Below are 26,791 nucleotides of genomic sequence, written 5' to 3'. Positions count from 1 at the left end.
AAGGGAGGTGCTGGGAACTGAAAGCTAGTAGATCGCAAACAGAGCAAGAAGAGAATCGTGCCCGTCGAGACGACAGCCCTTGCCTCGAAGGCTTTAAGCAGAGTCACGCCCAGTTGCTGTCGCCATGGAGAGGTAGCAGAAATGCTTCTGAAGAGTGCCGCATGCCATCCCGAGCGGTTGCTCCTGATGCCAAGTGGTGTCACGGCACCCTGGGTGGTGTGTACTATTCTGGACAGTGTACTATTCTGGACAGTGTACTATTCTGGTAGGCGTGCGCATCGTCGGGCGGCCTGCACTATCTTGAGCCATATCCTTGCGCCTGGAGGCGTCGTTTCCAGCCAGTGGTCGGGTTTCCCGTCGCTGTGGCCGTTGTCGCGGCAGGGCCTGCCAGAATAGTCCTCCATCTCTCGACGACCCCCTGTGGACGGCCATAGGTAGCACACGCTGGCCTCGGCATGCTGGCGGCACAGTCGCATCTCTTTTGGACACCGAAAACTATTAAATCGGTCGCCTCCTGCGGCCGTCGACCCGCATGCAGATCGTGCATCATGTCTTGCCGTGCTGCTCACCAGACCGATGACTGGCACCAAATCACAGACCGCGCCGAGCGCCACAGGACACAGAACCGCCTTGCTCAGCGTCAATACCGTAGGTAAGAGCCGCCCCGTTCTGCGCTCCTTCGCTGAGACCCGTGCAGGCAAGAAACTCAAGGAGAGACTCGAGAAAGCTGAGGGCATCATCGCATCTATATCACGCTCGAGCAATGATCTCCAGCCTGTGAAGCCCCACGCTCCGCCCGATCCGTCCTTTCCCAAAGGCTGTGTCGAGACCGACATAGCAGATCTGCATCGCGACCGAGGTAGCCGGCCGCAAGACAGCAGCGTCGCGCCGGCGCAGCAGCAGTGTAAAGAAGAACCTCCAGACGCTCTGCTGCCAGCTGCACACTCGCTGTTTCCAACATCTGGTGGGCTCGCAGGAAGCACGGCGCAGAACACCAGTCTTTCTCTTCCACAACACTATCCTTCAACAGCCGTTGCGGTCGGCTTGGCCACACCGCTCGCTGTCGAGTACCTTCCGTCGAACATATGCTACACCAACGATGGCAGCAGTCCGTTCAACCAAGGCTACCTAGCCATGAACGGACCGTGGGTGGCGGCGGCTCAGCATCGGTATCTGTCGCATAGCTGGGTGCGGGTATTGTAGACAGAATAGTTAGAAGAGAGTGTATGTGTTGTATTGTTTGTAGCATCCTAGCTCAGCTTATATGGAGGTAATCGCACGGGGTCATTAGTAATAAGGTTCATGTTCCCGACAGCGCTTGGCCTGCGACAAACTCTCTTCTAACTATTCTGTCTACAATACCCGCACCCAACCGTGCGACAACCAGCTTAAAGGGACATCTCGTTGAGCGCATGCTTGTGCTCAGTATCTTCGCGCTTGACTGGTACTTCCGGAATCGGTCACAGTGGTAGTAATATTGTGTTTTGATATCGGGATTGTGAGGTTTACTCCGCTTTAGGACAAAGCCGTAACCGTGTTGCATGCCATACGCCTTAAGAGTACAGTAGTAGAGGTACAGTAAGGCACTCAGCTACGCCAGTAAAGCTATCACCGGTTATCAATGTTCCAGACCCCGTGCTATTCCCACAATACCCTCTTCATCGCGTAAGGCAAGGCTCAAAAGGCCAACTTCGCAAGTGATTTCAACACATAGCGGTGCTGGTGCTTTTCGTCGCCATGCCGTTCTCACGCTTGAGGGAAGTAACTAGAGAACAGGGAACTTGGTGATGCAACGAACAATTACGTGGTGTACCGCGGTGCATCAATACTCTCTACACTACTATCGTAAGAACGACTCGAAGGTGAGTTCGCGCACCATTCACTGCGCGCTCTCACGCCCTAGGCCGTATCGCAAGCTTCCAGCTGTCAGCACTTTGGGTCAGTCACGCCCTTGGCGCGCTTCCCTAGTTTCCGCCTTGTGGTGTAGACCCACTCGTCCAGGAACATCCACAACCGGAGAAGCACAAACCAGCCAGCGACAACAGCGCACCCTACCAGACTCAGCACGCTGAACCAACGAGACACATACCAAACAGGAACCCATTGTGACGTCACCAACTGCTCAGCTGCAAGCGCGACTTGCATAGAGCTCAGGATCGTAGATACGAGAGCGAAGACGAAGAGAATGGGCCCGTACAGCCGCGCGAAGAAGTCGCCGTACTGCCCATGCACCTGCTCGAAATGGAACTTGCGCAGGAGCAGCGGAGCATAGAGGTTGAGCTGCGTTGAGCGCAGCTCGCCATAGCAGTACCTTCCCGACACAGCAGCATCGTCTATGCTGCTGAGCTCTGCCGTGAAGCGACAGAAGGACGGCCAGTCAACGTCCTTAGGGATCAGGCTGAGGTGCTCTTGCTGAGCGATGTTGAGGTCTGTCTAGTGTCGAACCAGATGCTTGTATGGGCGCAGAAAGCCAGCCGCGGCCCTGCGAATGTCACTCCGGTCCTTGCCTAGCTTGTTCGAACGCTCGTCCAGATAGCCTTCCCAGAACGCGTACGACAGCAGGTACCGGGGCAGGGGCTTGATGAAAATGCGGTTGTATATCCACACCAGGTGCAGTCGGGGCTCTTCTGTGACTATGATCTCACGCCCCTTGACCCGTTGCCGATGCAAAGCGTTGATGTTGGCGCTGGATGGGGGGTGGTCATGATCCACAAGCGTGGCGCCATCGTCTCCAGGTCGGGCGAGCACAGGTCATCTTTGAGGGAGGATCGTGTCCACTGGAGATCGCTTAGAGCGATCGAGGGCTGGCTGGGTAATGAAACGTCATGAGACACTCCAGGTGCAGGCGTAAGGTCGCGAACGAGCTCCGTCGCGTGCAAGAATGGTGGCATAGCAGCGAGAAGGAGCAATGTTGTCGCAGTGAAGTTTAGTTGCGTGCCTGACTGGGGAAGCGCTGATGTCGAGACAGCGCAGCTCGAGGAGGCTCAGCCTTGCCACAGCCACATGCATGCGCACGCAGGCGCCAGGCAACCGCTGCCCTCTGTCCTCTGCCCGACATCCCAGCCTGACTGCCTTTGGATTACAACCTCTCCACGTCTCCAGTTATCCCATTTTATCTACATGTCTCGTCGCTCGTTCTTTACCCTATAGCCTGAGTGCATAAACGGCAAAAGTGGGTCGCTACGTGGATCGAAGCGCACGCGCGCCTAGTGACGAACGAAGCTAACGCGGGTCGCAATCCGACTGGTGACCGACGACAGCAACGGCTTGAGGGTGCTCCACGACCCGCGCAGCAGACACGCACTGGAAAATTGCAGGTTGTTGCGTGTCCCTCTAGAGTTACCTTCTTCTATGCTTATCGTGGTGTTACATCAGTCACGTCACAAGGATAACCTCCGGCTTTTTCCAGGTATTCTGCTGCATTGTTGGGTGTCTCTCAACATCCTGACAGCCATTCTCAAGGCTTACGCTACAATGAGCACAGGCCTGCACATGTGCTCGAGTACGAGTAATGTCTCGCAGCCTGGACACGACATCTTTAGCACACCTGACAATGACGAGTTCTACGCCGCCTACAAATATGAACAACTAGATCCGTCCAAGCAGGAGATACGTTTGCTCAGAATACTCCCTGACCGTGGAGATGGCACAGTCAAATGCGAGTTACTAACCAAGGCACCCCTCGACAGCGTCACGAAAACGTACTCCGCACTCTCTTACTGCGCCGGCGAACCGAAGCGGACGCAGTGCATCGTAGTCAATGGTCGCAAATTTAGAGCATTCGCAAATCTTGCACATGCTCTCGCGGAGGCGCGCTTTTTCTGGAAGAAAACATATGGAACGAGAGAGCTTCTTTTGTGGGTAGATCAGATCTGCATAAGCCAACACAACCTACTTGAGAGATCTCAACAAGTCGCGCTCATGCGAGAGATCTATTCGAGTGCAGAAGAAGTTCTCATATGTCTCTCAACACGGAAGATTAGCAGCCGAGGCATGCACTGGTTACACGACCTCTGTCAAAACGTCCCTCGACAAGGAGACGATCTTGATGAGCAGTACCGCGGAGAGAGCTCATTCACTCTTACCTTGGGTGTTCCTTTTGTGCGGTTTCACTGGTTCAGGCTCATCGAACATCTACTGGACAGCGTCGCGAATGCAAAGTTTGTCGAAGATTGGCTTGCAGTATACGACGTATTCGAAAGCCCTTGGTGGACAAGATCATGGGTATATCAAGAGTTCATGAGCGCGACCCGCGCTCATTTCCTTTTCAATAAGGAGCCCATTGCTTGGGCAACTGCATCGCCAATCCTTGACACGTATCTGTCTGTCGTTAGGCATCTCATCCTCGCAGATGTCCTCTTCTCAAAGATTCAAGAAAGATTCGGCGCAAATACACCTGAGTGTCACCGAATGCTTCGTATTCGAGAGCGGTCCAGCCGGGCTGAACAAGCAGAAGGACTGGTGGCCTGGATGGTCGAGAGCAAAAGTCGCTGGTCTGGACCAACCGATCTTGTTAGTTTGCTTTCGTGTTCGCGACATTATGCAACTTCAGATGTTCGCGACAAGATATATGCCATGCTTGGACTCGCGTATCCAGGATATCGGATCATTCCCAACTACGCTCCTGAGTGGTCTTTACGTGTTCTTCTCATCCATACTGCGATGCGAATCATCGAGTTCGAAAACAGTTTGGAGATTCTGACGCATACGTCAGACAGAGGAGCGCTTACCAGTTTATTGCCGTCATGGGTGCCAGACTGGACTTGCCAGGAAGACGCGAGATACCGAATGCTTGTGAGAGAAAAGCTATCCCCTATAAACACCATCAACGACCCACGATGGAGTAAAGCCAACGCTTCGTTCCTAGAGCCCACTACCTCTGACTGCTTCGTGGCTTTGAAGGCTTGGGGTACTTATATCGACACGCTGATCACTCCGGTCCATAGGGACGCTCCGAGCGGGGATCGATTGGGCGCATTTTACACAGTCGCTGGAAACACCGTGCTGTGTACCTCAGAAGCCCGTATACAGGACCAACTCTGGTTACTGTGCGGGTCACAGAGGCCAATGATACTGCGACGAGGAGAAGAGGGATATTGTTTTATTTGCGCAGCACAGACATTGGAGTCGCTACAAGGGAGCGGCATCCTGTTGGAAAGTGCCATTAAGACTCTCGGAATACAACAGATCACAATACGCTGAGCAAGGTCGCGGACAAGTCCTGTGGATCTCGGGGAAGGCAGCGGGATAGACTGGGTGCCAGCATCGTTGCAGCGAAGAGTCTGATGGGATGAGAAAGCGCTGATGAGCTTGAGACTGTCGTTCTGCCGATACTCCTCGAGGTACTGTCGCATAGAGCACCGCGGCGCTCGCTCTTGAATGTATGCTGCCGCCTGTACGAGAGCAAGCGGCATGTGATCGAGTGTCGTCGCTAGTATAGCAATATTATCGTCTTTTTCGTCTACGTTTCTTAGCTTCTTGCGGAGCACAGCGTGTGTAGCTATATCGTGCATTGGCTCAATTAGTATAATGTCACTGTCCTCCACGACCTGCATCGCTGCGCGCTTTGTCCGGCTCGTCACAAGGACGGCGCCATTCCTGCTCGAAGGCAGATACCTCGACATATGCCGCAGAAGAGCGTCGTCGCCGTCGCTAAGCTTACTGCTGTGGTCTGGTAGAGAGAGCACGGCCGCATCGTCGGCGTTATCAAGCACAAACAGCCACCGTCCGTTCTTCGCGTCACGCAACCAGTCGTGCACTAATAGCTTAAACACGTCTGCTTGCGGGTCCTTGCGGCCGCGAACCTAACCTGGTCAACGATCTCCCGGAAGCTCTGCTCTAGTCGCGCCGTGTTGCTCGCGTGCGCCCAGAACACCCACGTGTCTGGCGACTGCTCGGCGGTGTGGCAGCAGTGCTCGATAGCTGCGACTTTCTGTCTACGTCAGATGCGACATGCGAGCACTAGTTTGATGCTCTTCCACCGAACCTACCCCACCCCGCCGAGCCCCACCAGCGCGATGCGAGATACTGGCGCAGAGCATCGTTGACGGATCTGGTCGAGCAGCGTGCCGCGGTCGACAAGGCATGAAGCACGAGGGCTGCAGGGGAGTCTCAGGACGCTCTGAAGAGACAGTGCATGGTTAGCGCAGCGCTAAGGCGGGAGCGGGTACAGTGTCCGTGCACCCAACGCCCGGAGTCACCGGACGCCCGCTCCGAGCCTTGAAGCCCATCACAGAGATGAGGCTACAGAGCCACGGAAAACACGACAACAGCGAGAATTTCACTTTTTGGAATTAACGTAGTACAACGCGCGCAAAACGTCCGCTAGAGACGGCTTTCGACTAGCCAGCACTCAGAAGTAGCGCCCACTGCTGCTGAGGCGCCATGGCGACACCGTGGCCCCGAAGGTCGACCTGGCCGATCCCAATAGACGAGCATGCTACCAACCTCAGCGCTTTCCTTCGCGAGGTGCTATCCTTGATCGAGCGCAACGGAGGCCAGCAGCCTCTGCCGGCAGACATCGTTGGCGACATCATTCGCGGCGCATTGACGTTCGTACTGAAGACGCAGCACTCCCCTGACCTCGGTGGTCTCAGCGACGCGCTCAACGTCGCGCGGACCGAGGCAAGAGCGACAGCAGAAAGCACGGCGCGAACCCTCGACCAAATCAAACAAGAACTCAAGTCCACCGTAGAACTCGTACAACAGTCCGCAACAAAGATACAACAAAATGGCAACATGGCAGAAGAGGCGAGGGCGGCAGCCAAGGACGCCACAGAGGTGGGTAAAGCGACGCTGGAGATTGCGCGAGAGATCAGGAACAAGAGACCACAAGAGCAGGCGAACGGACCAATGAGCTACGCTGCGGCGGCAGCCAGGGGAGTCCCGTTAGCAGGTACATACAATGCACAAAGTGTCAAACAGCCATCTGCGCAGACGCAGCGTGAGGTCATCATGAATATTAGAGACCCCCTTACCGTACAGAGCCTGAGGACTATGAATCCTAGCAACCTCAAAATGCATGTCCAGCGTGCCATCGAGCAAAGTGGCAATGAAAACATAGTCAACGTGAAGATCGTCTCATCTAACCAGCTGAAGAGCGGAGACCTGAGCATCAAGACAGCAAGCAGCAGGGAAGTCGAGGCGCTACGACAGTTCGCGGACGACTGGGCCCACCGCATAGGCAGTGGAACTACAGTGCAGATCCCGACGTTCGGCGTCCTCGCACACGGCATACGCACGAGCACGATGGACATGAGCAAGCTCGACGAGATCAGAGCGCAGATACTGCAGGACAACCGACCGTTCATACCCCAGGCGGAGATAAGACACATAGGCTGGCTTACTAGAGATGCTACCACCAAGACGGCGACAACTATCACCATCGAGTTCACCAAACCAGAAGACGCCAACAAGATCATCGACGAGGGTCTGATCTGGCAAGGTGAGGTTTTCCAGTGCGAGCGATACGAGCGACAGTGCCGAGTGAAGCAGTGCTTCAAGTGCCAAAGATACGGCCACATAGGAACCCAGTGCAAGGCAGCAACAGCATGTGGCCACTGTGCGCAGGAGCACGACACCCGAGACTGCCCATCGAGGGCCGGACAAGCCGTGACCAGGAAATGTGCCGCCTGCCGCGGCGAGCACGAAGCGTGGAGCCGCCAGTGCCCGACCAGGAAAGACGAGATAGCCAAGGCAAGGACCGCGTACGAGATGCGACCGCGCTACCACCCCGTTTCGCAAACAGCCGGACAAAACGTGCAGACTGATATCCCGACGTCTACGATTCAAAGGAGAAGGACTAGTCAACCAGTGGCAGCTACGCAGCCGATGCAGCTTACCAGGAACCGATCGCAAACCGGACGAGGACAGAAGAGAACCAACGCTGGAACCACTATCGACCCGTTGGATCAGGAAAATCCATCAACGCAAGCAAACGCGAGCCAAAGACCGCATCGACAGATCATACCTAGCAGGAGAGCTCTAGAATCGACTAGACTCAACACCCGGGCGATGCAGAACAACAGCAGTCACCACATGGAGATCGACTCCGACGATGATGCATGAATAAGCACAACACACTAAGCATACTACAGTACAACGTGCACAAATCAAGAAACATGGTGATGGCGAGCATGCTACGGGACCCCAGGATCCATGAGTACGACATACTGGCCATCCAGGAGCCATGGAGAAACCCCTTCGCGGCGACGACACACCATCCAGCGAAACGCGTCTTCCACCTTTGCTGCCCAGCAGGAAACGAGGCAGGACCCGCCCGGGTATGCTTTTTCATCAACAAGAGACTAGACCACAAGAAGTGGCAGTTTAAGGAGCACAGCAGAGACATTTGCTCGCTCACAGTAGAGTTTGGCGACGATCAACAGGAGGAGCAAAACGTGATCATACACAACGTCTATAACCCAGCGAGGCGCAGCGAGAGCGACAGTACCGTACTAGTGGATGTCCGCACAATACTGCACGACAATCAATCCAGCGAGCAGATCCTGCTCGGCGACTTTAACTTGCACCACCCCATGTGGGGAGGCACAGGCGTGAGGCACATCGACCATGAGTCTGCAGACCTACTGGCGATCATGGAGGACTTCAACCTGGGTAGCACACTACCACCTGGAACCATCACGTACGAAGAAAGAACCTCACGCACAACCATTGATCTTTGTCTGGTGACCGTGGGGTTGGTCGATCGGGTGGTTCGAAGCCAGGTCGACCGGGACCTCGATCACGACTCCGACCACCTGCCTATCAGCACTGTGATAGATATGAGGATACAGCAACTCGATGCAACACCAAAGCGAGACTGGAAACGATTAGATGAGGCCGTCTATAACAAAGCGTTAAAACAAGCCCTGCCGCCACTTCGCAGACCCGCAAATAAGACAGCGCTTGACACGTATGTCCAAGAGATCGTTGGGGCAATTCAAGGGGCCATTGACAAAGCAATACCATACTTACGGCCGTCAGACCGCATCAGGGAAGGCTGGTCGGAAGAGTGCAGAGCAGTGCTCGCAGAAGCAAAGAGACTCAAGAGAGTACACAGCCAGCGTCACACAGGCGAGTCGTGGGAGGCCTATCGTGCGGCAAGAAACCACAAAGCGAGAACGATCAAGAAAGCACTAAGAAACGCTCACAGAGAACAGGTAGAGCAGGCCGCGAAGTCGCCAGAAGCACTGTGGAGACTCGTCAAATGGGCGAAGACGAGAGAGAACCCGGCCCCTGTGGTCACACCTGCCATCCAACACCCAGAGACACAGCAGGAGGTAACAGATCCGGCGAAGAAAGCAGACATCTTCCGAGATACCTTCTTCCCAGTACCACCGGGGGCAGATCTGGAGGACATAAGAAACGCACACTACGACAATCAGGTGGACATGCCGCCAGTGACAGAGAAAGAGGTGAGAGATGCCATACGGGCAGCATCACCACTCAAAGCACCAGGTCCGGATGGCATCATCAACAAAGCCCTGCAGGCGGGATTAGCCCAGCTTGCAACTCACCTGACGAGGATCTTCAACCAGAGCCTGCACCTAGGATACTGCCCGGCCCACTTTCGCGAGTCGACTACGGTCGTCTTACGCAAGCCGGGCAAAGACGACTACACGGCACCGAAGTCGTACAGGCCCATCGCATTGATGAACACCACAGGCAAAATCATGGACGCAGTCATAGCACGGCGACTCAGCTACCTAGCCGAGACCTATCACGTCCTACCGCCGACACACATGGGCGGCAGGAAGATGCGCTCGACTGAGCACGCTCTTCACGCCGTGACCCATAAGATATACGAAGCATGGAGCCACAACACTGGACGGGTGGCGAGTCTCTTGCTGCTCGATGTCTCCGGAGCCTTCGATAACGTCTCACACACACGCCTGCTTCACGATCTGCGGAAGAGACGAGTAGACGAGAAAACAGTAAAGTGGATCGCAAGCTTCCTCAGCAACAGACACACCAGCATCGCAATCGACGGCTTCCGGTCGATAGCATACCAGATCAACACGGGTATACCCAGGGCTCGCCGCTATCGCCTATCCTCTACCTCTTCTACAACGCCGATCTGATAGATGAATGCAACCAAGCGCCAGACGCCATGTCCACAGGCTACATTGACGACGTCGGCATCCTTGCGTGGGGCCAGACGACAGAGCAGACATGTGAGACACTGGGCAAAATCCTTGAGAAAGCACAACGATGGGCCAGCACACGCATCGGTCTTCGCCCCAAACAAGTTCCAACTCACCCACTTTACAAGATCACGCAAGCGCATTAACACAGAGGCCTTAATTCATACCGCGTGGGGCGAGATACGGCCCGAAACAACATGCAAATACCTAGGCTTAACGATGGACGCGAAACTGCACTGGAAGCAACACACCGAGGAGATCAGGCGGAAAGCGACGAAGACAGTGAATGCGCTCAGCTGTCTGGGAGGATCCAACTGGGGCGCTAGCCTCCACGACCTGCGGCGAATATACGAAGGCACAGTGCTCCCCAGATGATGTATGCATGCTCAGTGTGGTCAAACGCTAGCATAAAAGGAAAACTCTACACTAAGAGGATGCTCAACACACTGCAGAGCATACAAGCAAGAGCAGCCAGGGTCATCAGCGGGCATACAAAGCTACATCAAGAGCGGCACTAGACGTAGAGACATTTCTCCTTCCCATCGAGCAGCAAATATGGAAGCACAACTCATACACTGTCGTCCGCCTACTCGAGCAAGAACATCGCAGCCACCTCAGGATTTCAGACAAACACAGCACAGCCGACAGTCCCAGACAAGACTCGCAGACATACCAGCTCCTGGCAGAAGGTTTACAACGACATAACGAGCATGCGAACCCAAGACTTCGACAGGCAAGAGCAGATTCCGTGCTTCCTCACGCCGCCCTGGAGACAGGGCCCAACCACTTACATTGATGCGACCGCTGAGGAAGCACGGGCGCGACACGACAAAGAACACGTAAAGGAAGACAGCCTTAGCATCTACACAGATGGCAGCGGCATCGAAGGCGAAATAGGCTCTGCGGCACTGTGTCCGCTCACACAACAGGCGCGATCCGTACACATGGGTTCAGACATAGAGTCGACGGTATATGCAGCAGAACTACAAGGCATCAGCTTAGCACTGCAGATCGCTCAAGAGTATGCGAGCCGAAACGGTGCGCGACGAGACGTCGCCATATACACAGACAACCAGGCCGCCGTCTGGTCCATCGCCAAGGCGGAGGGACGATCAGGCGCCTACATCCTCGCGGACATCGCGCGACAGGTCCGGGAGCTCCAAGACAACGGACGGACAGTGATCGTCCGATGGATACCGGCCCACGTCGGCATACCCGGGAACGAGGCCGTCGATAAAGCGGCCAAGGAAGCCACCGGATGGAGAGAAGACGGCCGCAGAAGCTTGCCGGCAGACGCGCCTCCCCAGCTGTTCACTATAAGGTCGACTGTAAAAAGATGGTGCAGCATACAAGCCGAACGGGCATGGATAGCAAAGTGGCGCAAGGACACCAAGGGCCGAGCAACCTACAGACACACTCCAACGCCCACCAAGAAAGTACTCCGGCTCCACGAGGGGCTCACTAAGCGGGAGAGCGCGCTGCTGGTGCAGCTGCGGACAGAGAAGATCGGACTCAACGACTTTCTCTTCGCCCGAAGAGTGCCAGACGTCACCAGCCCGCGCTGCGACTGCGGAGCGAGACGACAGACGGTCGCACATATCCTTCTCCACTGCAGCAAGCACAGGCATCTCCGGGACCGTATCTTCGCCAACCTGTCCGGACGAGACAACATCCGGACCATCCTAGGCACGCCACAGCTAGCCACCAAAGCCATCGAGTATGTAGAGCAGACGCAGATCCTTGGGCAAAATGGGGATCGCAGGCGCGAAGACGATAGCTGAGCGCTGGGGGGAGACTGAAGGTATTGCAGACGCAGAACACGAGGCAACCGTGCCTCTACGAGCCTAGAAGTACAGTGTTCAGTTAGTAGAGCCATTATCTAGATGAGCGGACAGGCAAATGTAGATAGTGGTGGGAGGGAAACGGCAGGCCTCTGGGGACAGATGGTTCTTTGGAATGAAGTGGGGCGGCGCGGATCAACGTCCGCACCGCGTCGGCTGTCTGCCAAGCCTGTCAGCCGGGCATAGCTGCTTTTCGCGGCTGCAACCGTGTAGGATCTAATCAAATCAAATCAATCGAATGACTACCCCGCATTTCTCCAGATGCACTTAGGAGCATTCTATTTTCTAACGCCAACTGAACCTTCATAACGTATCGGAGACTCTATTGATTCCATCAAGGGTACGATCTTTTACTTCTCATGTCTTCAAACCAAGATGACCCACAAAAGCCAGTGACTCCACGCAAGAACGCGTCCAGAAGTTCAGCGTCAGTGACTCCACTGGCTCAGTTTAAGCGTTCAAGTGAAGAGCTTCAAGCAGAAATAGTAGTCGGTGCCCATAAAGACGGCGATAGCCGCGAACTGTCCGATGTCGCCACCTCAGTCGCCTCTACCGTGCTTTCCGCGTCCTCCTTGAAAGACCATGATCAGACAGAGGCCGAGATTCTCGATAGTGAAACGCTCAGAACACGATTGAAACTCGACGACTGGCGCTGTGGTGGGTGTAAACCAAATGGGGAGCCTTGTCAACGACGAATATCTAAAAAGCGACAAGTCAAGATCTGCTCCCAACTCGACCAAATGTTGACTCTTTCGCAATCAAGCGAAGGTTTCGACGATGAGCTAGAGGAGTTAATCACGCTTGTACATTGTCAGTCTCATGATCATGGATATGCTAAGGAAGATCGGCTCGAGCTCTGGGCTAAGGTCTTCCCCCAAGGCTCTGCCAGCTCCACTGTCACCACTGAAAAACAAATCAAAAAGGCGTTCGGTCGGCTGGAGCAGCGTTGCATAGGGATGAATCAGAAGAAAGAGCGCTGCCGTCGAAGTATTGGCGGCCAAAGGGTTCAAAATTGCCGCAAAACCATCGACGAAATCTTGCAGCCAGATGTTTACGAGGATGCAGAACTCCTCGAGGGATATTTGAGAGTACTTGAGGTGAATATGTATTGCCCTTCTCACATCGACAAACAAGGATATAAAATGGTCAGCACGTGGAAATCAAGCATCATCGGCATCCTTAAGAAGTCCAAACCCGAATTTGTTCGAGATGCCAATCTACTTATATCCTCGGTCGAGGACGATGCTGAAGCCGTCAATAGCGGAGCTGTATCCGAAAGTACTGATAACACTAAAGAGACTGTCTGGCGCAATGGACAGCTGCCGACTCCAAGGAACACACGCTCGTTATCGCCCGAGTTCTATCATAGTCCATCCAAGTTTTGGCCCTCAGCCTCGGACGCTAGTTCTCTCAAAAGGCTGCCAAGGTTCGACGACATCCGAAACCCCAAGGAATGTTATGATCTGGTGAAGGAGGTTGTCACACGCAACTTGGCCAAAACCCACAACACAGGGGGCTATGTGTACTTGTACGAAGTAGAGGGTAATGAAGGGGTTGTCAAGATCGGATACACCAAAACACTCGAAAAAAGGCACAAAGATTGGGCTTTTGATTGCAACCGGGAGACAAAGCTCTTATACCCACTGTCAAAGGACAGTTTGGAGGAGGTCCCGAATGCACCCCGTGTTGAAGCTCTCTGCCACAGTGAGCTACATTATTGTAGGATTCGGGTGGATTGTAGGGCGTGTTTGAAAGAGCATATTGAATGGTTTGAGATATCACCGAAGAAATGCATCCAGGTCATCAAGAAGTGGTCACAATGGATGAGAACAAATCCCTTCGAAAACGTTGCGACTGACCAGGGGAGACTTTTGAAAAAAGAGGAAAACGAGAAGACGAAGGACATGGATGAATTCATGAAGAGCGTTGCCATGCTAGCCTAGTTATTGGGGACTTTTGGTTTGAAACGTGGAGTGTGGGCAACTTCGACTTTCAGCACGGGCGATCCTCTTGGGCGTTGCGTAACATATGTGTGAGAAATATGAAACTATGTTCCTTCCTGATCCCTCATAAACGAGATACAAACTTAGCCTGCAATTCTATACCTAGCTCTGAGAATTTTCTACTTGCTCTCGTATCCTGTACGATTGAAAAGGCTGAAGGCAGCCTGTCGTAATTCAATACCCCAGGTAGAAGCCGCGTTTATACGTGTCTGTAGCTCCGCTGTCAACTGCATAGCCCTTAACAATCCATTCACTGCCTCCGAACAATCAAGCGGCCAAGACTCTCTCTCTTTTCTCACTCCAATTAATAATTTATCACCCTCTTCAACAAGGGTGTGGCCAGAACGGGTCGGCCGCCCTCCCTGCTTGTGGTGATGACAGCGAGTGTCGAATAGCTTTTATTGCAGTTGAAAAATTATTTGTGAACCAGCTAAAATCTACTCTGGATATCACTCGGCTAGCTAAATTTAGAATAGATCCTGTTACGTTCTGCAATTACCACCTGAGGTTACTTGCCAAGACGTTCACAAAGGCAAGCTTTTTCTTAGCCGACCTCGTATCAATTGTTGCGCAACTTCTCATTACCTCGCTGCTACACCTTCATTGCCTAAAGTCCTATTTTTGTGCATCAAGAAGACTTCAGCGAAACTCAGTCCACAACATTCTACGTTCATTGTAGCCCATGCTTCCGATAGAGCCCGTCAGCTTTACTATTAGTGCAGTTGCCTTGGCTGGCCTTTTCTCTTTGTGTATACAATGTTTCGACCTGATCGAGATTGGCCGGAAGACTAGCGTGTACTACAAGATTTTGGTTGTGAAACTCAGCCTAGAGAAGCGGCGATTGATGGTCTGAAGCGAAGCAGTGGGTATACTCAGGCCGGATCAGGACAGAGATCTTCTTCTGGATGACCTGGAAACGCGGACACTGGTCGAGAGAATACTCTCAAGCGTTCAGAGACTGTTCGATGAAACACAGAATCTTAAGTCGAAGTATGGTCTGGAGAAAGCATCCTCAACGCAAAATAGTCCGAAAGCAATGATTCAGGGCAGCGCGGTTTGCTCGCTGTCTTTTGAGAGCTCACCACTGGTCCAATTTCAGACGAGGTTCTCTGAGCATATTAGAAAAGTAGGGCTTGTGGAGAAGACTCGATGGGCCATTCGAGATTCAAAGAAGTTTGCCACTTTGATTCGAGATTTGAAGGATTTGCTGGATGGGCTTGGTGAGATCACAACATCTTCCAGATCAACGATCCTCAAGGGACAGCTTATTCGGGAAGAGACGCAATCAATGTCGGATCTCAACATGTTGAAAGTTATTGAGTGGACGTGTTCCGATACAGATTGGAGGAGTTCTGCCAGTTCTGCGAGCGCCTACTTTATCAATCAGAATCGGCTGACAACTGAGGGGCGAGAAGACATACAAAAGTGGATGCAGGTTGATCCTCGCCGAGAAGTTGCAGAAGGAATATCTCCAGGTCGGGATCATGTTCAAATGCTGCCAGATACTAGCGAGATTGCGTATGAATCATCACAACTCGCGGTTTCCCTGTACTCGCCACCTCATACGAGACCGAGCAGTCCTAGTAGTTCTAGTCGTCTTAGACTGATAAATTTCGGTACATGTATCCCTGTCATAGGTATGATGCGGATTTTATGCTTACTTGTAAGTAGATTGTGTGTATTCTTCTTCCGATCACCGAGAGGTCTGTGATCTAAGCTTATATACATAGAGTAGTGGGCTGATTGGTCGCTGGATAGTCCACGTGACCATGCAAGGTACCCTGGGCTTACACACCTCCCTCAGGTTCGAACGTATGTAGAAGCTGATGTGATCATAGGCCACCCCCTACCCTGTTCAGGTAGAGCTGCTTGTTTGAGTGCGGTGGGTAGCCGCTTGATTGGAGCAGTTCCAGGTGGGGATCGTCCGCCGTCGCGGTGTTGGTTGATCTCGCTGATGAGCGTCCTCAAAAGCATATGAGATCTAATTGCCTCTCGCTCTGTATGGAGGTTGGTGGTATCCCTAACAAACATGAAAGTAAAGAGCGTAAGGAGTACAGCCTCATTAAACCTGTAAAAACCGTGTAGGAAAAACCAGGAAGAGTACTGTACATTGTAGAGCTCATAATTTAGGAAATGTGTTGAAATGCAAAAGTGATACCCAATTTTCGTGTCTCTGACGAGGCAACAGTTTAGTTAGACCATCTGCTGGCTGGCTTTTGGTCTGTATGTATGAAAGATTGATGTTGTGTGCTTGTGCTTCCTGGCGAAGCCAGTGATGATGTATATCGACGTGTCGCAGTGAGGTCTTGAGGCGTGGCGTAGCCGTAGTGACTAAACGAATTGTCTGCTGGTTGTCACAGAACAGTATTTGCTCATTGCCTGGATCGAATTCGATGTCCTTGAATAGCCTCCACCACCAGAGAAGCTCAGTGCCTGCTGATGATGCAGCAACCAGCTCAGCTTCAGTGGTAGACTTGGTAACACATCGTTGAAGTGTCGCTTTCCAGTCAATAGGGGCGCCAGACAGGAAGAATATATAGCCTTGAGAGCTCCTTAGTGTAGTGTCTCGAAAGCGGCGTAAAGAGGACGACATCTAATGGCTGTAAGCTGTAGGTTAAATAAGGTGGATACATCATAACTATAATGCGTTTAGCTTCACAATACTCTAAAAACTTGGGCGTGAGGTGGCTGGCGTGGCCGTCAAGTATCAGAAGGCGCCATTGCCGGCGAGCTTTGGCTACTATATAGCGATTGAACACCTGCTCAAGCCAGGCAAGTCCCAGGGCATTGTTTAACCATCCCGTCGCCGAGTGGGAGACGAAAACCTGGTGTTATTCGGCTAAAAGGTCGTCAACCCAGCTTAATTGAATTCTAGAGGTGCCCTGGTAGATGAGAGCGGGCGGCAATGACTCCCCAGAAGCGTATACGCAAGCCAGTAGCGTTATCCATTCTCTGTTGCCATCTCTAATCGCCGAAGTACGCTCTCTTAACTCCCAAACTACCTTAGAGAAGATCCTTCTAGTGCGGCTAGCGATGCCAACAAAGAAGCCTTTCTTATACATATTGTACGTGTTGCGCTCTTCAATGCCATGTTCTCGCATCTTGGAGTGTAGTAGATTGAAGTATAACTCATATTTATGCTTACTCTCAGCTAAGTGACGCTCACGATCGATCCCGGTGTCCTATTTAGTGGTGAGCTTGTCTGCATGGCGATATTGAAACCAGGTAATCCAGCTTTAGGAAACCTCCAACTGCGCAACTGCGCTGCTAAATTTTTTTTAAAATACCTCGTGTAATTAGCAAGCCTTCCCTTGTGCATCTTTCTATACATCTTACTAACTCGTCCTCTTGTTGTGGGTTGAGTACTTGCTAGTGTTGTGCCTGGGCGCGTAGGGATCGCTGTACACCTCTGTGCCTTCGCGACGGCGTTATTTAGTTTACACTAAATATTTTTGCGACTTCGCGGTACGAGAAATTATATTTAGCTATACGCGATTCTAAATATTTAATCGCCTCTGAAATTGGATCTATGGTGGTGGAGTTATATTGATTTGAAGTTGGGATGAAACATTGTGGGGTGGCTCGACCCGCCAACTGGCTCGACCTGCGCACGGGCATTGTACCCCCTGCTTGCCTCAGGGATCTGGCCTTGCGGGATCCTGCCCGCGCAGCTTGCGATGCTACGCTTGAGGATGTCCTCGCTGCGCCCGTCCAGCCAGAACACCGAGCTGAACTGGCAGTAGTGTCGCCGCGCAAACTCTACTGCCAGCTGCGTCTTGCCCATCCCGCCGAGGCCACGTAGCACGTGTATCTTCTGGCGCTGGCGCTGGTCCTGTCTTGGTCGCGGCAGCAACACACGTTCGAGCTCCGCCATCTCTGCCGGCCTGTCTACGAACCTACGCGCTTTTGGGACGCCCTCAAGGCTAAAATCAGTTTTGTATATTCCAAAGTCGACACGCGCTTTAGCTACGAGCCATGCATAAGAATAGACGTTTGCACTGACACTCTCGACCAGCGATGCTGCCCGCGCACGCCTGCATCCTGCGAGCTGATGTACCGCCGCGTCGCTGCCGCCATCTCCTTGACCTTCTTCGCCTCCTCCAGCCCGATGTCCTCCAGCCCCCGCGCCACGTTAAAGCGATAGTACCGCCCCGTGCTGTCCAGCAGCTCCCGCTCGCGCCGGAACCGCTCCGCCGTCTGCTCTGTCTCCGTGGCTATCGCAGCCAGCGTCTGGCCGATGTTGAAGACGTCGTCCTTGAACGCCTTCAGCGACGGCACCCCTGTCCCGATCGAGACCAGACACTTGACCCTGCCCTCCAGCGGCTCGGGGCCCCACGCTAGCTGCGCCTGGTCCCACACCTCCGCACCGGGTTGTTCGCCCCTGTATCGAACATAAATATCTGAATACCCCGCGCACTGTCCGGCGCCTTCCTGCGATTAGTACAAGCAATGTTCTTGTTTAAGAACTGGAACATAGGGGAACACGGGTACAAGCTAGGAACAGAATGTTATAGTCAGCAGAAATATGCTGAGGCAGACCCGCTGTTGCGACAGTCGGCTGAGCAGCGGGAGAAGGTGCTGGGCGCGGACCATGAGGATACCCTTGCTAGTAAAGAGCTTTCGCGCAAAGTGACTCTTGCGCAGGCGCCAGCTGCTATAACAAATACCCTCGCAGACACCGTGTCTCGCCGGTTAAGCGATTTCTTCGCCGAGGGCAACCAAAGGCAAACAGCGTACACCGACTCTGGGATTCAGCAGGTCTCGCTCCTCTTAGGTCAAGTCAACCTGCAATGGAGCAAAGTTCCTGTAACATACATAGTTCTTCGGGCGATCGGCTGCCTAGACCTCCTGAACACCTTTATCGACCTAGGCTTCTCCGACCACTGGTTCCCTGTGACTGAGCGAAGCCTTCCGCCATGTCTTCGGCCCAGCAGGCGCTCACAGTTTGTGGCTGCTCAGGACTTAGTAATGACCAAGTCTGTAGACCTTGAGAAGGGCGAGAAGGGCTAGCACTGCTTCTTCCGAGAGCATGAGCCTCTTCCGCTCGAGATGAAAGGGATCCTTGGTTCTGGGGGGTTCGGGCAGGTTGACCGGGTTCTTAGCTTAATTAGCTTCCGAGAGTATGCACTGAAGCGAGTATCGCGGAGCAGCGCGTTTGGTGGACGAGGAACAGAACACGTCAAACAGTTCATCGCTGAGATTAAGGCGTTAAAGCGTATAAAGCACCACCACGTAGTAGAGTTTGTTCAGAGCTACACCGACCCAAAGTATATGGGTCTGATCATGTCTCCCGTTGCTGACATGGACCTGTCTACCTACCTCGCACGCGCCGACACGGCCAGACACCGAGAGCTGCGTACCTTCTTTGGTTGTCTGGCTCGGGCGCTTGAGTTCTTGCACGAGCAAAGCATTCGGCACAAAGACATCAAACCTAGCAACATCTTAGTGTATGGCTGAAACGTCCTATATACAGATTTTGGGCTCGCATTAAATTTCACCGACAAAGACGGCCGCACGACGGCCAGCATGGTGAATGGAACGACGCCGAGGTATTGTGCGCCTGAGGTGGCTAACTATGAACCTCGGAACACGTCGTCCGACATCTGGAGCCTAGGAGTTGTCTTTCTTGAGATAGCAGCAGTGTTGAAGGATAGAACAGTTGAATATGTTTACAACTTCCTTAAAGAGCACGGTTCACGGCAGGCATTTGTGCGCACAAATTCTACTGGCACTAACGCTCTTATTATAGAGCTTAAAGAAACAGGTGGTCTTACCGACAACGCAGCGCTTGTGTGGGTTCAGGATATGGTCATGCTACAACAACAGCTGCGGCCTACAGCGGCGTCGCTGATGGCATCTATTACTAGCGCAGATGAGAAGGGGGGCAGAAATGAAGCTTTCCGCGGGATATGCTGCGCTTCGCGTGATGACTTCTTGAGCGATTTTGACGAGCTCAAGATAGCTGATACTAAGTGAAGTGAAGTATCTGTCTACGGCTTGGTATATGTATTAGTTGCGATGTGCTCGACAGCACAAGAACGCGGTGGGTTGGATGAGGGATCAACGGCGGGTCTGCGGAGCCGTAGGGCGGCGCGATAGTGTATGTGCTGCCGCTCATTTTGTTAGTGTTGTCTTTCCACTCTCCTCCATCACACCCCTGTCCGTTTGCGACAGTATATATTTGCGAAAAGCTCGATGGGCTAAGAAGGAGGCCAAGGTAGCAAAGATCAAGACTGGATCCTCGCAAGGTCGACTTAGGGTGATATAGGCACATTCCGGCAGTTTCTCCGCGCGGACGGCAAGATCGTTAAATCGCGTCTAATAACTTGACTTAACACAAAAGTTTCGCGTACATCTATATAGGGATGCGTCAAGAAGCCTCGTGATGATGACTATTGTGAGTGGCTCAATAGCCCCATTATTGGCATGGTGAACATGTTGGTGGCGTGGCTCAACAAGCGCGTCGGCTACCACGGTGATCCAACTTGCATAGTATAGTGCCCGCCAGTGTCCGAACCCATCTTCCCCACATTGCTCTTCTCCGTGTTGAATGTCATGAGATTATTCTACGCACGTAAGTGACTGTTTTCACCGGACACAAGGAACAAACTCACAGCCGGCTTGATTATTTTCTCCAACGCTAACATCAAATCCTCGTCTTGCCCCCTCGCTGCATTCCCCAACTCCAGGAATGGTTCGATGAGATCCGATACCTCCCGGGCGGCGAGTTCAACTTGTCTTTGCTTTCGAGCCGGAAAAAGATCCACGAGCTGATTTGTCAAATTGGTAATCTCGTCAACCAGTGCTTTCAAGTGTTTCTCATCGTAGAGAGTAAATTTGATCTTCTTCGCCAGAGATGCACCGTTCTGCCTCTTCTTAGCCATTGCTCGGATTTTCTCGTGGAGCGAGAAGGTCATCGGGTCCATCATTCCGTCGTTGACAATTGTGAGGCTTTCGCTGTCGGTTGCTTTATCGGTCTTGTATTGTTTGGAAATCTCCATTGCTTTACTGAATTGCTCGAGAATATGGCCAAGGTTCTGCTCTGCTTTATGTTGGTTTGCTTCCGACCAGACGTTGGATGGCAACGCCGTCGCGTCGTTGATGCCACCTCCACTCAGGCCTAAGTCATCTCCCCAACGCGACAGCCTTAATTGTGCGTTGTCCAACTTGAGGAGGTAAAGCTCAAAGTTCGAGCCGAACGATTTACCGATGTGGACGTATTCGAAGCAGTCGATGACATTGTTGAAGAGGCTAGCTAGGCTAATCACGCCTACGACGAAACCACCGACTTCCATTCTAAGAGCAAAGTATTACTTTGTTTGCTAGAGCTTGATGAGAATGTCTCCTATATTAATAGTCCCAGGCCGTGGGGGATGGACGGGATCCAGAGGGCCGCGCTGACGGGCGGTCCGTCGCCTTGGCCAAGCTCCCTGCAGGCAGAAGCGAAGCAGTCTCCAACACGCCTACAGCCACTGTCTAGAACAGCTCGCCCACAACCACCCGCTCACGAGAGCTGGGCGAGCCGGAAACGGCAAATGCAAGGTATGCTGATTTTCACAGCACATGCAGCTGATAATGTCGCTTAGCGAGCGCTATCTAACGAGCTACTCTATTGATTGGCAATGCCGTGGAGATGAAGTGGCGAGCATGTCGCACAAGCCATAAGCACACAGAAGGACGCAGGCGGGGTAGAGCTAAGCCCCCGCTCCAATGCGTTTGAGCACAGACTAACTGCCGACAGCGTTAGACCTCCTGACCACTTGGAAGTGATACTGCATATTTGTGGCGCAAGTACTGATAAGACAAGGTTCTAGCGCATCAGGGTACCGGCAAGCAGTAGTTGACGCTGCTGACGGTTATTTGCAAGGGCCACGAGCGCCACGAGGCTAAATTCTTAGAGCCAACAATAGTACGAGTTGCTAATTCCGAGTCTATCGGCCTCCCGCTTCCAACAAGACATCTTAGACTGATAGTAAGACGGCTACGTTCTTAGCTTACTATCAGCCCTAGTACATTGCCGCCAAGTCCACTTAGTAATGCCTCTACCTTTTTTCTAGCTGGCCCTAGACAAGATCTATAGCGAACCGAAGGGATCAACTCGACAATGACCTCGCCTGCAACGTTCCCAGCTTGCACTTGCTCCACTCTCAACGCCAACGGATCAAATGTGCAGGCGTTGGGTGGCCATTATGAGAAATGGTAAGCAGCTGCAGAATAGAAGCCGAGACCTTGAACCTTAAGAGCTAACTGCGAATCGCAGCAATTTCACCATGTACCTAAGAGAAGACGATCGCTGCTTACAATACCTTCCTTGTACTGATCCTCGATTAGACAAGAAGCGTATCCAAGAAAGGAAGGGTGGACTGCTAGAGGACTCGTACCGCTGGATTCTCGACAGCCCCAACTTCCAGCAATGGAGAGACGACTCGCAGAGCCGACTGCTGTGGATCAAGGGCGACCCCGGCAAAGGCAAGACGATGCTGCTTTGCGGTATCATTGACGAGCTGAGCAAGCCAGTGGCCCCGACAACCCATTTATGCTACTTCTTCTGCGAGGCCGGATACAAGCATAACAACAACGCCACGGACGTGATTCGAGGACTGCTGTATATGCTTGTGGATCAGCAGCCATCGCTCGTTTCACACATACAGAAGCTATGCAAAACCCTAGGCAAAGCACTCTTTGAAAGTGTCAACTCCTGGGTCGCATTGTGCGATACCTTTACCGCCATCCTGCAAGACCCAAGCTTAGACAGTGCGTGCTTTTTCGTTGATGCGCTCGACGAGTGCGTGATGGGCCTAGACAAGCTGCTGGTGTTCATCGTCCAGATATTGTCTTCATCTTCGCGTGCCAAGTGGATAGTCACGAGCCGTGGCCTTTTCAACATTGAGAAGAAACTACGACTAGACAGCTCTAGAACGAGGCTAAGCCTTGAGCTAAAGGAGAACGCGGCGCAAGTATCGCGTGCTGTGGACGCTTACATCGACTACCGCCTCCAGGAACTAGAGAGTATCCAACACAACCAACTCCTGCAATTGTCAGTTCGGAACGAAATGCGACGGAAGGCAAATAGCACATTCCTCTGGGTATCTCTTGTTATGAAGGAGCTAAAGGATGCCGAGTCTTGGGAGGTACTGCAGGTCCTCAAAGAAATACCGACAGAGCTAACGGCACTTTACCAACGAATGATGGAGCATATCGAGCAACTGAAGCGCAAGAATCCAGAACTATGCCGGCGGACTCTTGCCACCGTTGTCACTGCATACCGACCGCTACATTTGCAGGAGCTTTATGCTCTAGCAGACTTGCCTAGGGAAGGCCCTAATGTAGAAGGAACGGCTGCGACCATCGTAAAGATGTGCGGTTCGTTTCTTACAATACGAGAACACCATGTCTACGTCATCCACCAGACCGCAACGGAATTCTTATCAACAAAACCAGTACTCCACACTATATTTCCCTCTGGTAAAGAGGAATTTCACAAGGCTGTCTTTTTGAGGTCGCTCCAATGCATGTCTACGACGCTACACCGAGATATGTACGACTTGCGCGAGCCGGGTTATTCTGCGAAAGAGATCCAACAGCCAGATCCTGACCCCCTAACAGCGTTGCGCTACTCGTGTATCTACTGGGTCGATCATCTCTACGACTCAGAACCCGACTCCCACACGGACCCCGATGCCAACCTGCAGGACGGGGGCACTGTGGACCAATTCATGAGAACGAAATACCTTTACTGGCTTGAGGCCTTAAGCCTTTTTGAAAGCATGTCAGAGGGTGTGCTTGCGATGGCAAAGCTTGATACTTTAGCTCAGGTGACTATTAAAGTAGCAGTGCTTTGTATGGTGTATGCTAACACGATGCAGAGAAGAGCAGGTGCTCAGAGCGTCAAAGAGTTACTTCAAGATGCGCGCCAGTTTATCATGTACCATGTCCCGGCAATTCAGAACAGCCCTCTCCAAGTATATGCATCTGCACTCCTGTTTAGTCCAGACCGCAGTCTTGTAAAGAGTTGTTTTAGAGAAGAAACTCCAAAAGGAATCTCGAGAAGGACAGCTATGGGGGGTCAGTGGAGTGCCTGCCTACAGACGCTTAAAGGCCATAGCGGTTCAGTCAACTCAGTAGCCTTCTCGCACGACTCGGCCCGGCTGGCGTCGGCATCGGACGACGAGACGATCAAGATATGGGATGCGACCCGCGGCGATTGCCTCCGGACACTTAAAGGCCATAGCGATTCAGTCCTGTCAGTAGCCTTCTCGCACGACTCGGCCTGGCTGGCGTCGGCATCGGCCGACCACACGGTCAAGATATGGAATGCGAGCAGCGACGACTATCTCCTGACGCTCGATGAACATAACGGTTCAGTCAACTCAGTAGTCTTCTCGCACGACTCGAAGTGGCTGGCGTCGGCGTCATCCGACCAAACGGTCAAGATATGGGATGCGAGTAACGGCGAGTGCCTCCGGACGCTTGAGGGCCATAGTGGTATGGTCAGGTCAGTAGCCTTCTCGCACGACTCGGTCCGGCTAATGTCAACGTCGACGTCGCCCGACAGGAGGATCAAGGCATGGGGTGCGAGTAATGGCGGGTGCCTCCAAACGCTCAAGGCCAATAGCGGTTCGGCCTCAGTAGCCTTCTCGCACGACTCGAAATGGCTGGCGTCGGCGTCGTCCTTCGATAAGACGGTTAAGATATGGGATGCGAGCAGCGGCGAATGCCTCCAGATGCTCAAGGGTCATAACGGTGAGGTCAGGTCAGTAGCCTTCTCGCACGACTCGGCCCGGCTGGCGTCGGCATCGGACGACGAGACGGTCAAGATATGGGATGCGAGTAACGGCGAGTGCCGCCGGACGCTTAGGGGCCACAGCCTTTGGGTGCAGTCAGTAGCCTTCTCGCACGACTCGGCCTGGCTGGCGTCGGCATCGGCCGACCGCACGGTCAAGATATGGAATGCGAGCAGCGACGACTACCTCCTGACGCTCGATGGACATAGCGGTTCAGTCAACTCAGTAGTCTTCTCGCACGACTCGAAGTGGCTGGCGTCGGCGTCATCCGACCAAACGGTCAAGATATGGGATGCGAGTAACGGCGAGTGCCTCCGGACGCTTAAGGATCATAGTGATCCAGTCAGATCAGTAGCCTTCTCGCACAACTCGAAGTGGCTGGCGTCGGCGTCATCCGACCACACGGTCAAGATATGGGATGCGAGTAACGGCGAGTGCCGCCGGACGCTTAGGGGCCACAGCCTTTGGGTGCAGTCAGTAGCCTTCTCGCACGACTCGGCCTGGCTGGCGTCGGCATCGGCCGACCGCACGGTCAAGATATGGAATGCGAGCAGCGACGACTACCTCCTGACGCTCGATGGACATAGCGGTTCAGTCAACTCAGTAGTCTTCTCGCACGACTCGAAGTGGCTGGCGTCGGCGTCATCCGACCACACGGTCAAGATATGGGATGCGAGTAACGGCGAGTGCCGCCGGACGCTTGAGGGCCATAGTGGTATGGTCAGTTCAGTAGCCTTCTCGCACGACTCGGCCCGGCTGGCGTCGGCATCGGACGACAAGACGATCAAGATATGGGATGCGACCCGCGGCGATTGCCTCCAGACACTTTCTATTGGTAAGGTACTTAAAAGCATCTCATTTGACACCGGCAGCTCATGTCTTCACACCGATATTGGCATTATTGAAATTCGTACCCTATCCAATTCAGGACCTCAGAATTATCAACGTAAAGGCCCAGCCTTAAGTGCAGATGATGTATGGATAGGATTTGATTCAGAGAACCGAATATGGCTACCAATTGAGTACCGGCCACGTTGTTCAGTGGTGTCAGGAAAGATGATTGGAATTGGTGTTCGATCCGGAAAAGTATGGATATGCAAAGTTGATTTAGATGCATTTTACGATGTTGGTGTATTCGTGTAATGATAATTTGATATGTATTCTCATTCCAATCCTCTTATGTAAGAATGGAGATTGAAACAAAACTATAGCTTGTTAAGTTAATCTCCGCAGTGAGTAAGGCTTCAAGCGTACTCTACATTAAGTAGCTGTTGAGGAGAAGAGCGTGTGAAGGGGTAGATCAATCGATCTACCAAGTGGTCTTACGGCCAAGGCTTAGCTTGCCCCATATGAATAGTACTTGGTCGTCCGATCCTTCGTTTGTGCAATCTGATCAAATTGTTCCTGCACAAAAAGCTCCAGCTCATCAATCCACGGCAGTTGGTGAATCACGTTCTGAAGGCTCGTCACTTAAGACGCGCCAGGAGCGGCCGAACGCCTCGATCACGCTAATAGGGAGGATGGTCAAGCCGCAGCAACCACACCCTTTGCCATGGATGTCTGGATTGGATGGCACTGAAGAGACATGAGGGTCATTATCCATGACAGGACGGCATGCAGCCTGAGATAGCGTAGCACCATACCAAGCATAACTACCATCAAATCTCTGCTCTGCCTAACCCCGCGCTCATAAGCGTCGATGACCTGAGCTCTTCATCCCCCTCAGAGATCAAACTGAAGCGCTTCTCCACCACCCTAATGATTGCAGTGCTCATGCAAGGAGCCATCCGCTGTATGACAGTACCATAGCTGTATCCCCAAGATATGCAGAGTCTTTCCACCTTTGTACGTGTGTGTAACGACAGCATTCTTCTAGTGGCACGCACTCCGCTTACCAAAGCGTACACTGGGACCTTGGTACTCTGTACCATGCCAGTCTGTGTCCCTTGCCATGCCCACTGTGTGATACCTGCCCGCTTTATCCTACAGAAGCCTCCTAACTCCCTGTATTCCCCTTC

At 52.8% G+C, this 26,791-nt stretch overlaps 6 protein-coding genes across 6 annotated transcripts; 5 read left to right on the top strand and 1 right to left on the bottom strand.

Annotated features, from left to right (window-relative positions):
* Positions 1–548: 548 nt before the first annotated feature.
* ALTATR162_LOCUS447 (uncharacterized protein) lies at positions 549–2,289 on the top strand (the record flags this gene model as incomplete). Its single annotated transcript, XM_043308041.1, has 3 exons — positions 549–648; positions 698–1,145; positions 2,163–2,289. The coding sequence occupies 3 exons, from the start codon at positions 549–551 to the stop codon at positions 2,287–2,289; spliced, it is 675 nt and encodes a 224-aa protein (XP_043163976.1).
* Positions 2,290–3,474: 1,185 nt separating this feature from the next.
* ALTATR162_LOCUS446 (uncharacterized protein) lies at positions 3,475–5,202 on the top strand (the record flags this gene model as incomplete). Its single annotated transcript, XM_043308040.1, has 1 exon — positions 3,475–5,202. The coding sequence occupies one exon, from the start codon at positions 3,475–3,477 to the stop codon at positions 5,200–5,202; it is 1,728 nt and encodes a 575-aa protein (XP_043163975.1).
* A 7,143-nt stretch (positions 5,203–12,345) lies between these two features.
* Positions 12,346–13,929, top strand: ALTATR162_LOCUS445 (uncharacterized protein; the record flags this gene model as incomplete). The annotated part of the gene is made up of 1 exon (XM_043308039.1): positions 12,346–13,929. One exon carries the CDS (start codon positions 12,346–12,348, stop codon positions 13,927–13,929), a length of 1,584 nt encoding a protein of 527 aa, XP_043163974.1.
* A 4,509-nt stretch (positions 13,930–18,438) lies between these two features.
* Positions 18,439–18,999, top strand: ALTATR162_LOCUS444 (uncharacterized protein; the record flags this gene model as incomplete). The annotated part of the gene is made up of 1 exon (XM_043308038.1): positions 18,439–18,999. One exon carries the CDS (start codon positions 18,439–18,441, stop codon positions 18,997–18,999), a length of 561 nt encoding a protein of 186 aa, XP_043163973.1.
* A 1,457-nt stretch (positions 19,000–20,456) lies between these two features.
* On the bottom strand, positions 20,457–21,284 carry ALTATR162_LOCUS443 (uncharacterized protein; the record flags this gene model as incomplete). The annotated part of the gene is made up of 2 exons (XM_043308037.1): positions 20,457–20,555; positions 20,604–21,284. 2 exons carry the CDS (start codon positions 21,282–21,284, stop codon positions 20,457–20,459), a joined length of 780 nt encoding a protein of 259 aa, XP_043163972.1.
* Positions 21,285–23,756: 2,472 nt separating this feature from the next.
* On the top strand, positions 23,757–25,737 carry ALTATR162_LOCUS442 (uncharacterized protein; the record flags this gene model as incomplete). The annotated part of the gene is made up of 3 exons (XM_043308036.1): positions 23,757–23,804; positions 23,856–25,608; positions 25,646–25,737. 3 exons carry the CDS (start codon positions 23,757–23,759, stop codon positions 25,735–25,737), a joined length of 1,893 nt encoding a protein of 630 aa, XP_043163971.1.
* Between the last annotated feature and the right edge of the window lie 1,054 nt (positions 25,738–26,791).

This window comes from Alternaria atra (genome assembly GCF_907166805.1).
Source record: "Alternaria atra isolate CS162 genome assembly, contig: 20, whole genome shotgun sequence".
NCBI lineage: Eukaryota > Fungi > Ascomycota > Dothideomycetes > Pleosporales > Pleosporaceae > Alternaria > Alternaria atra.
This window is presented reverse-complemented; position numbering and strand designations above follow the sequence as displayed.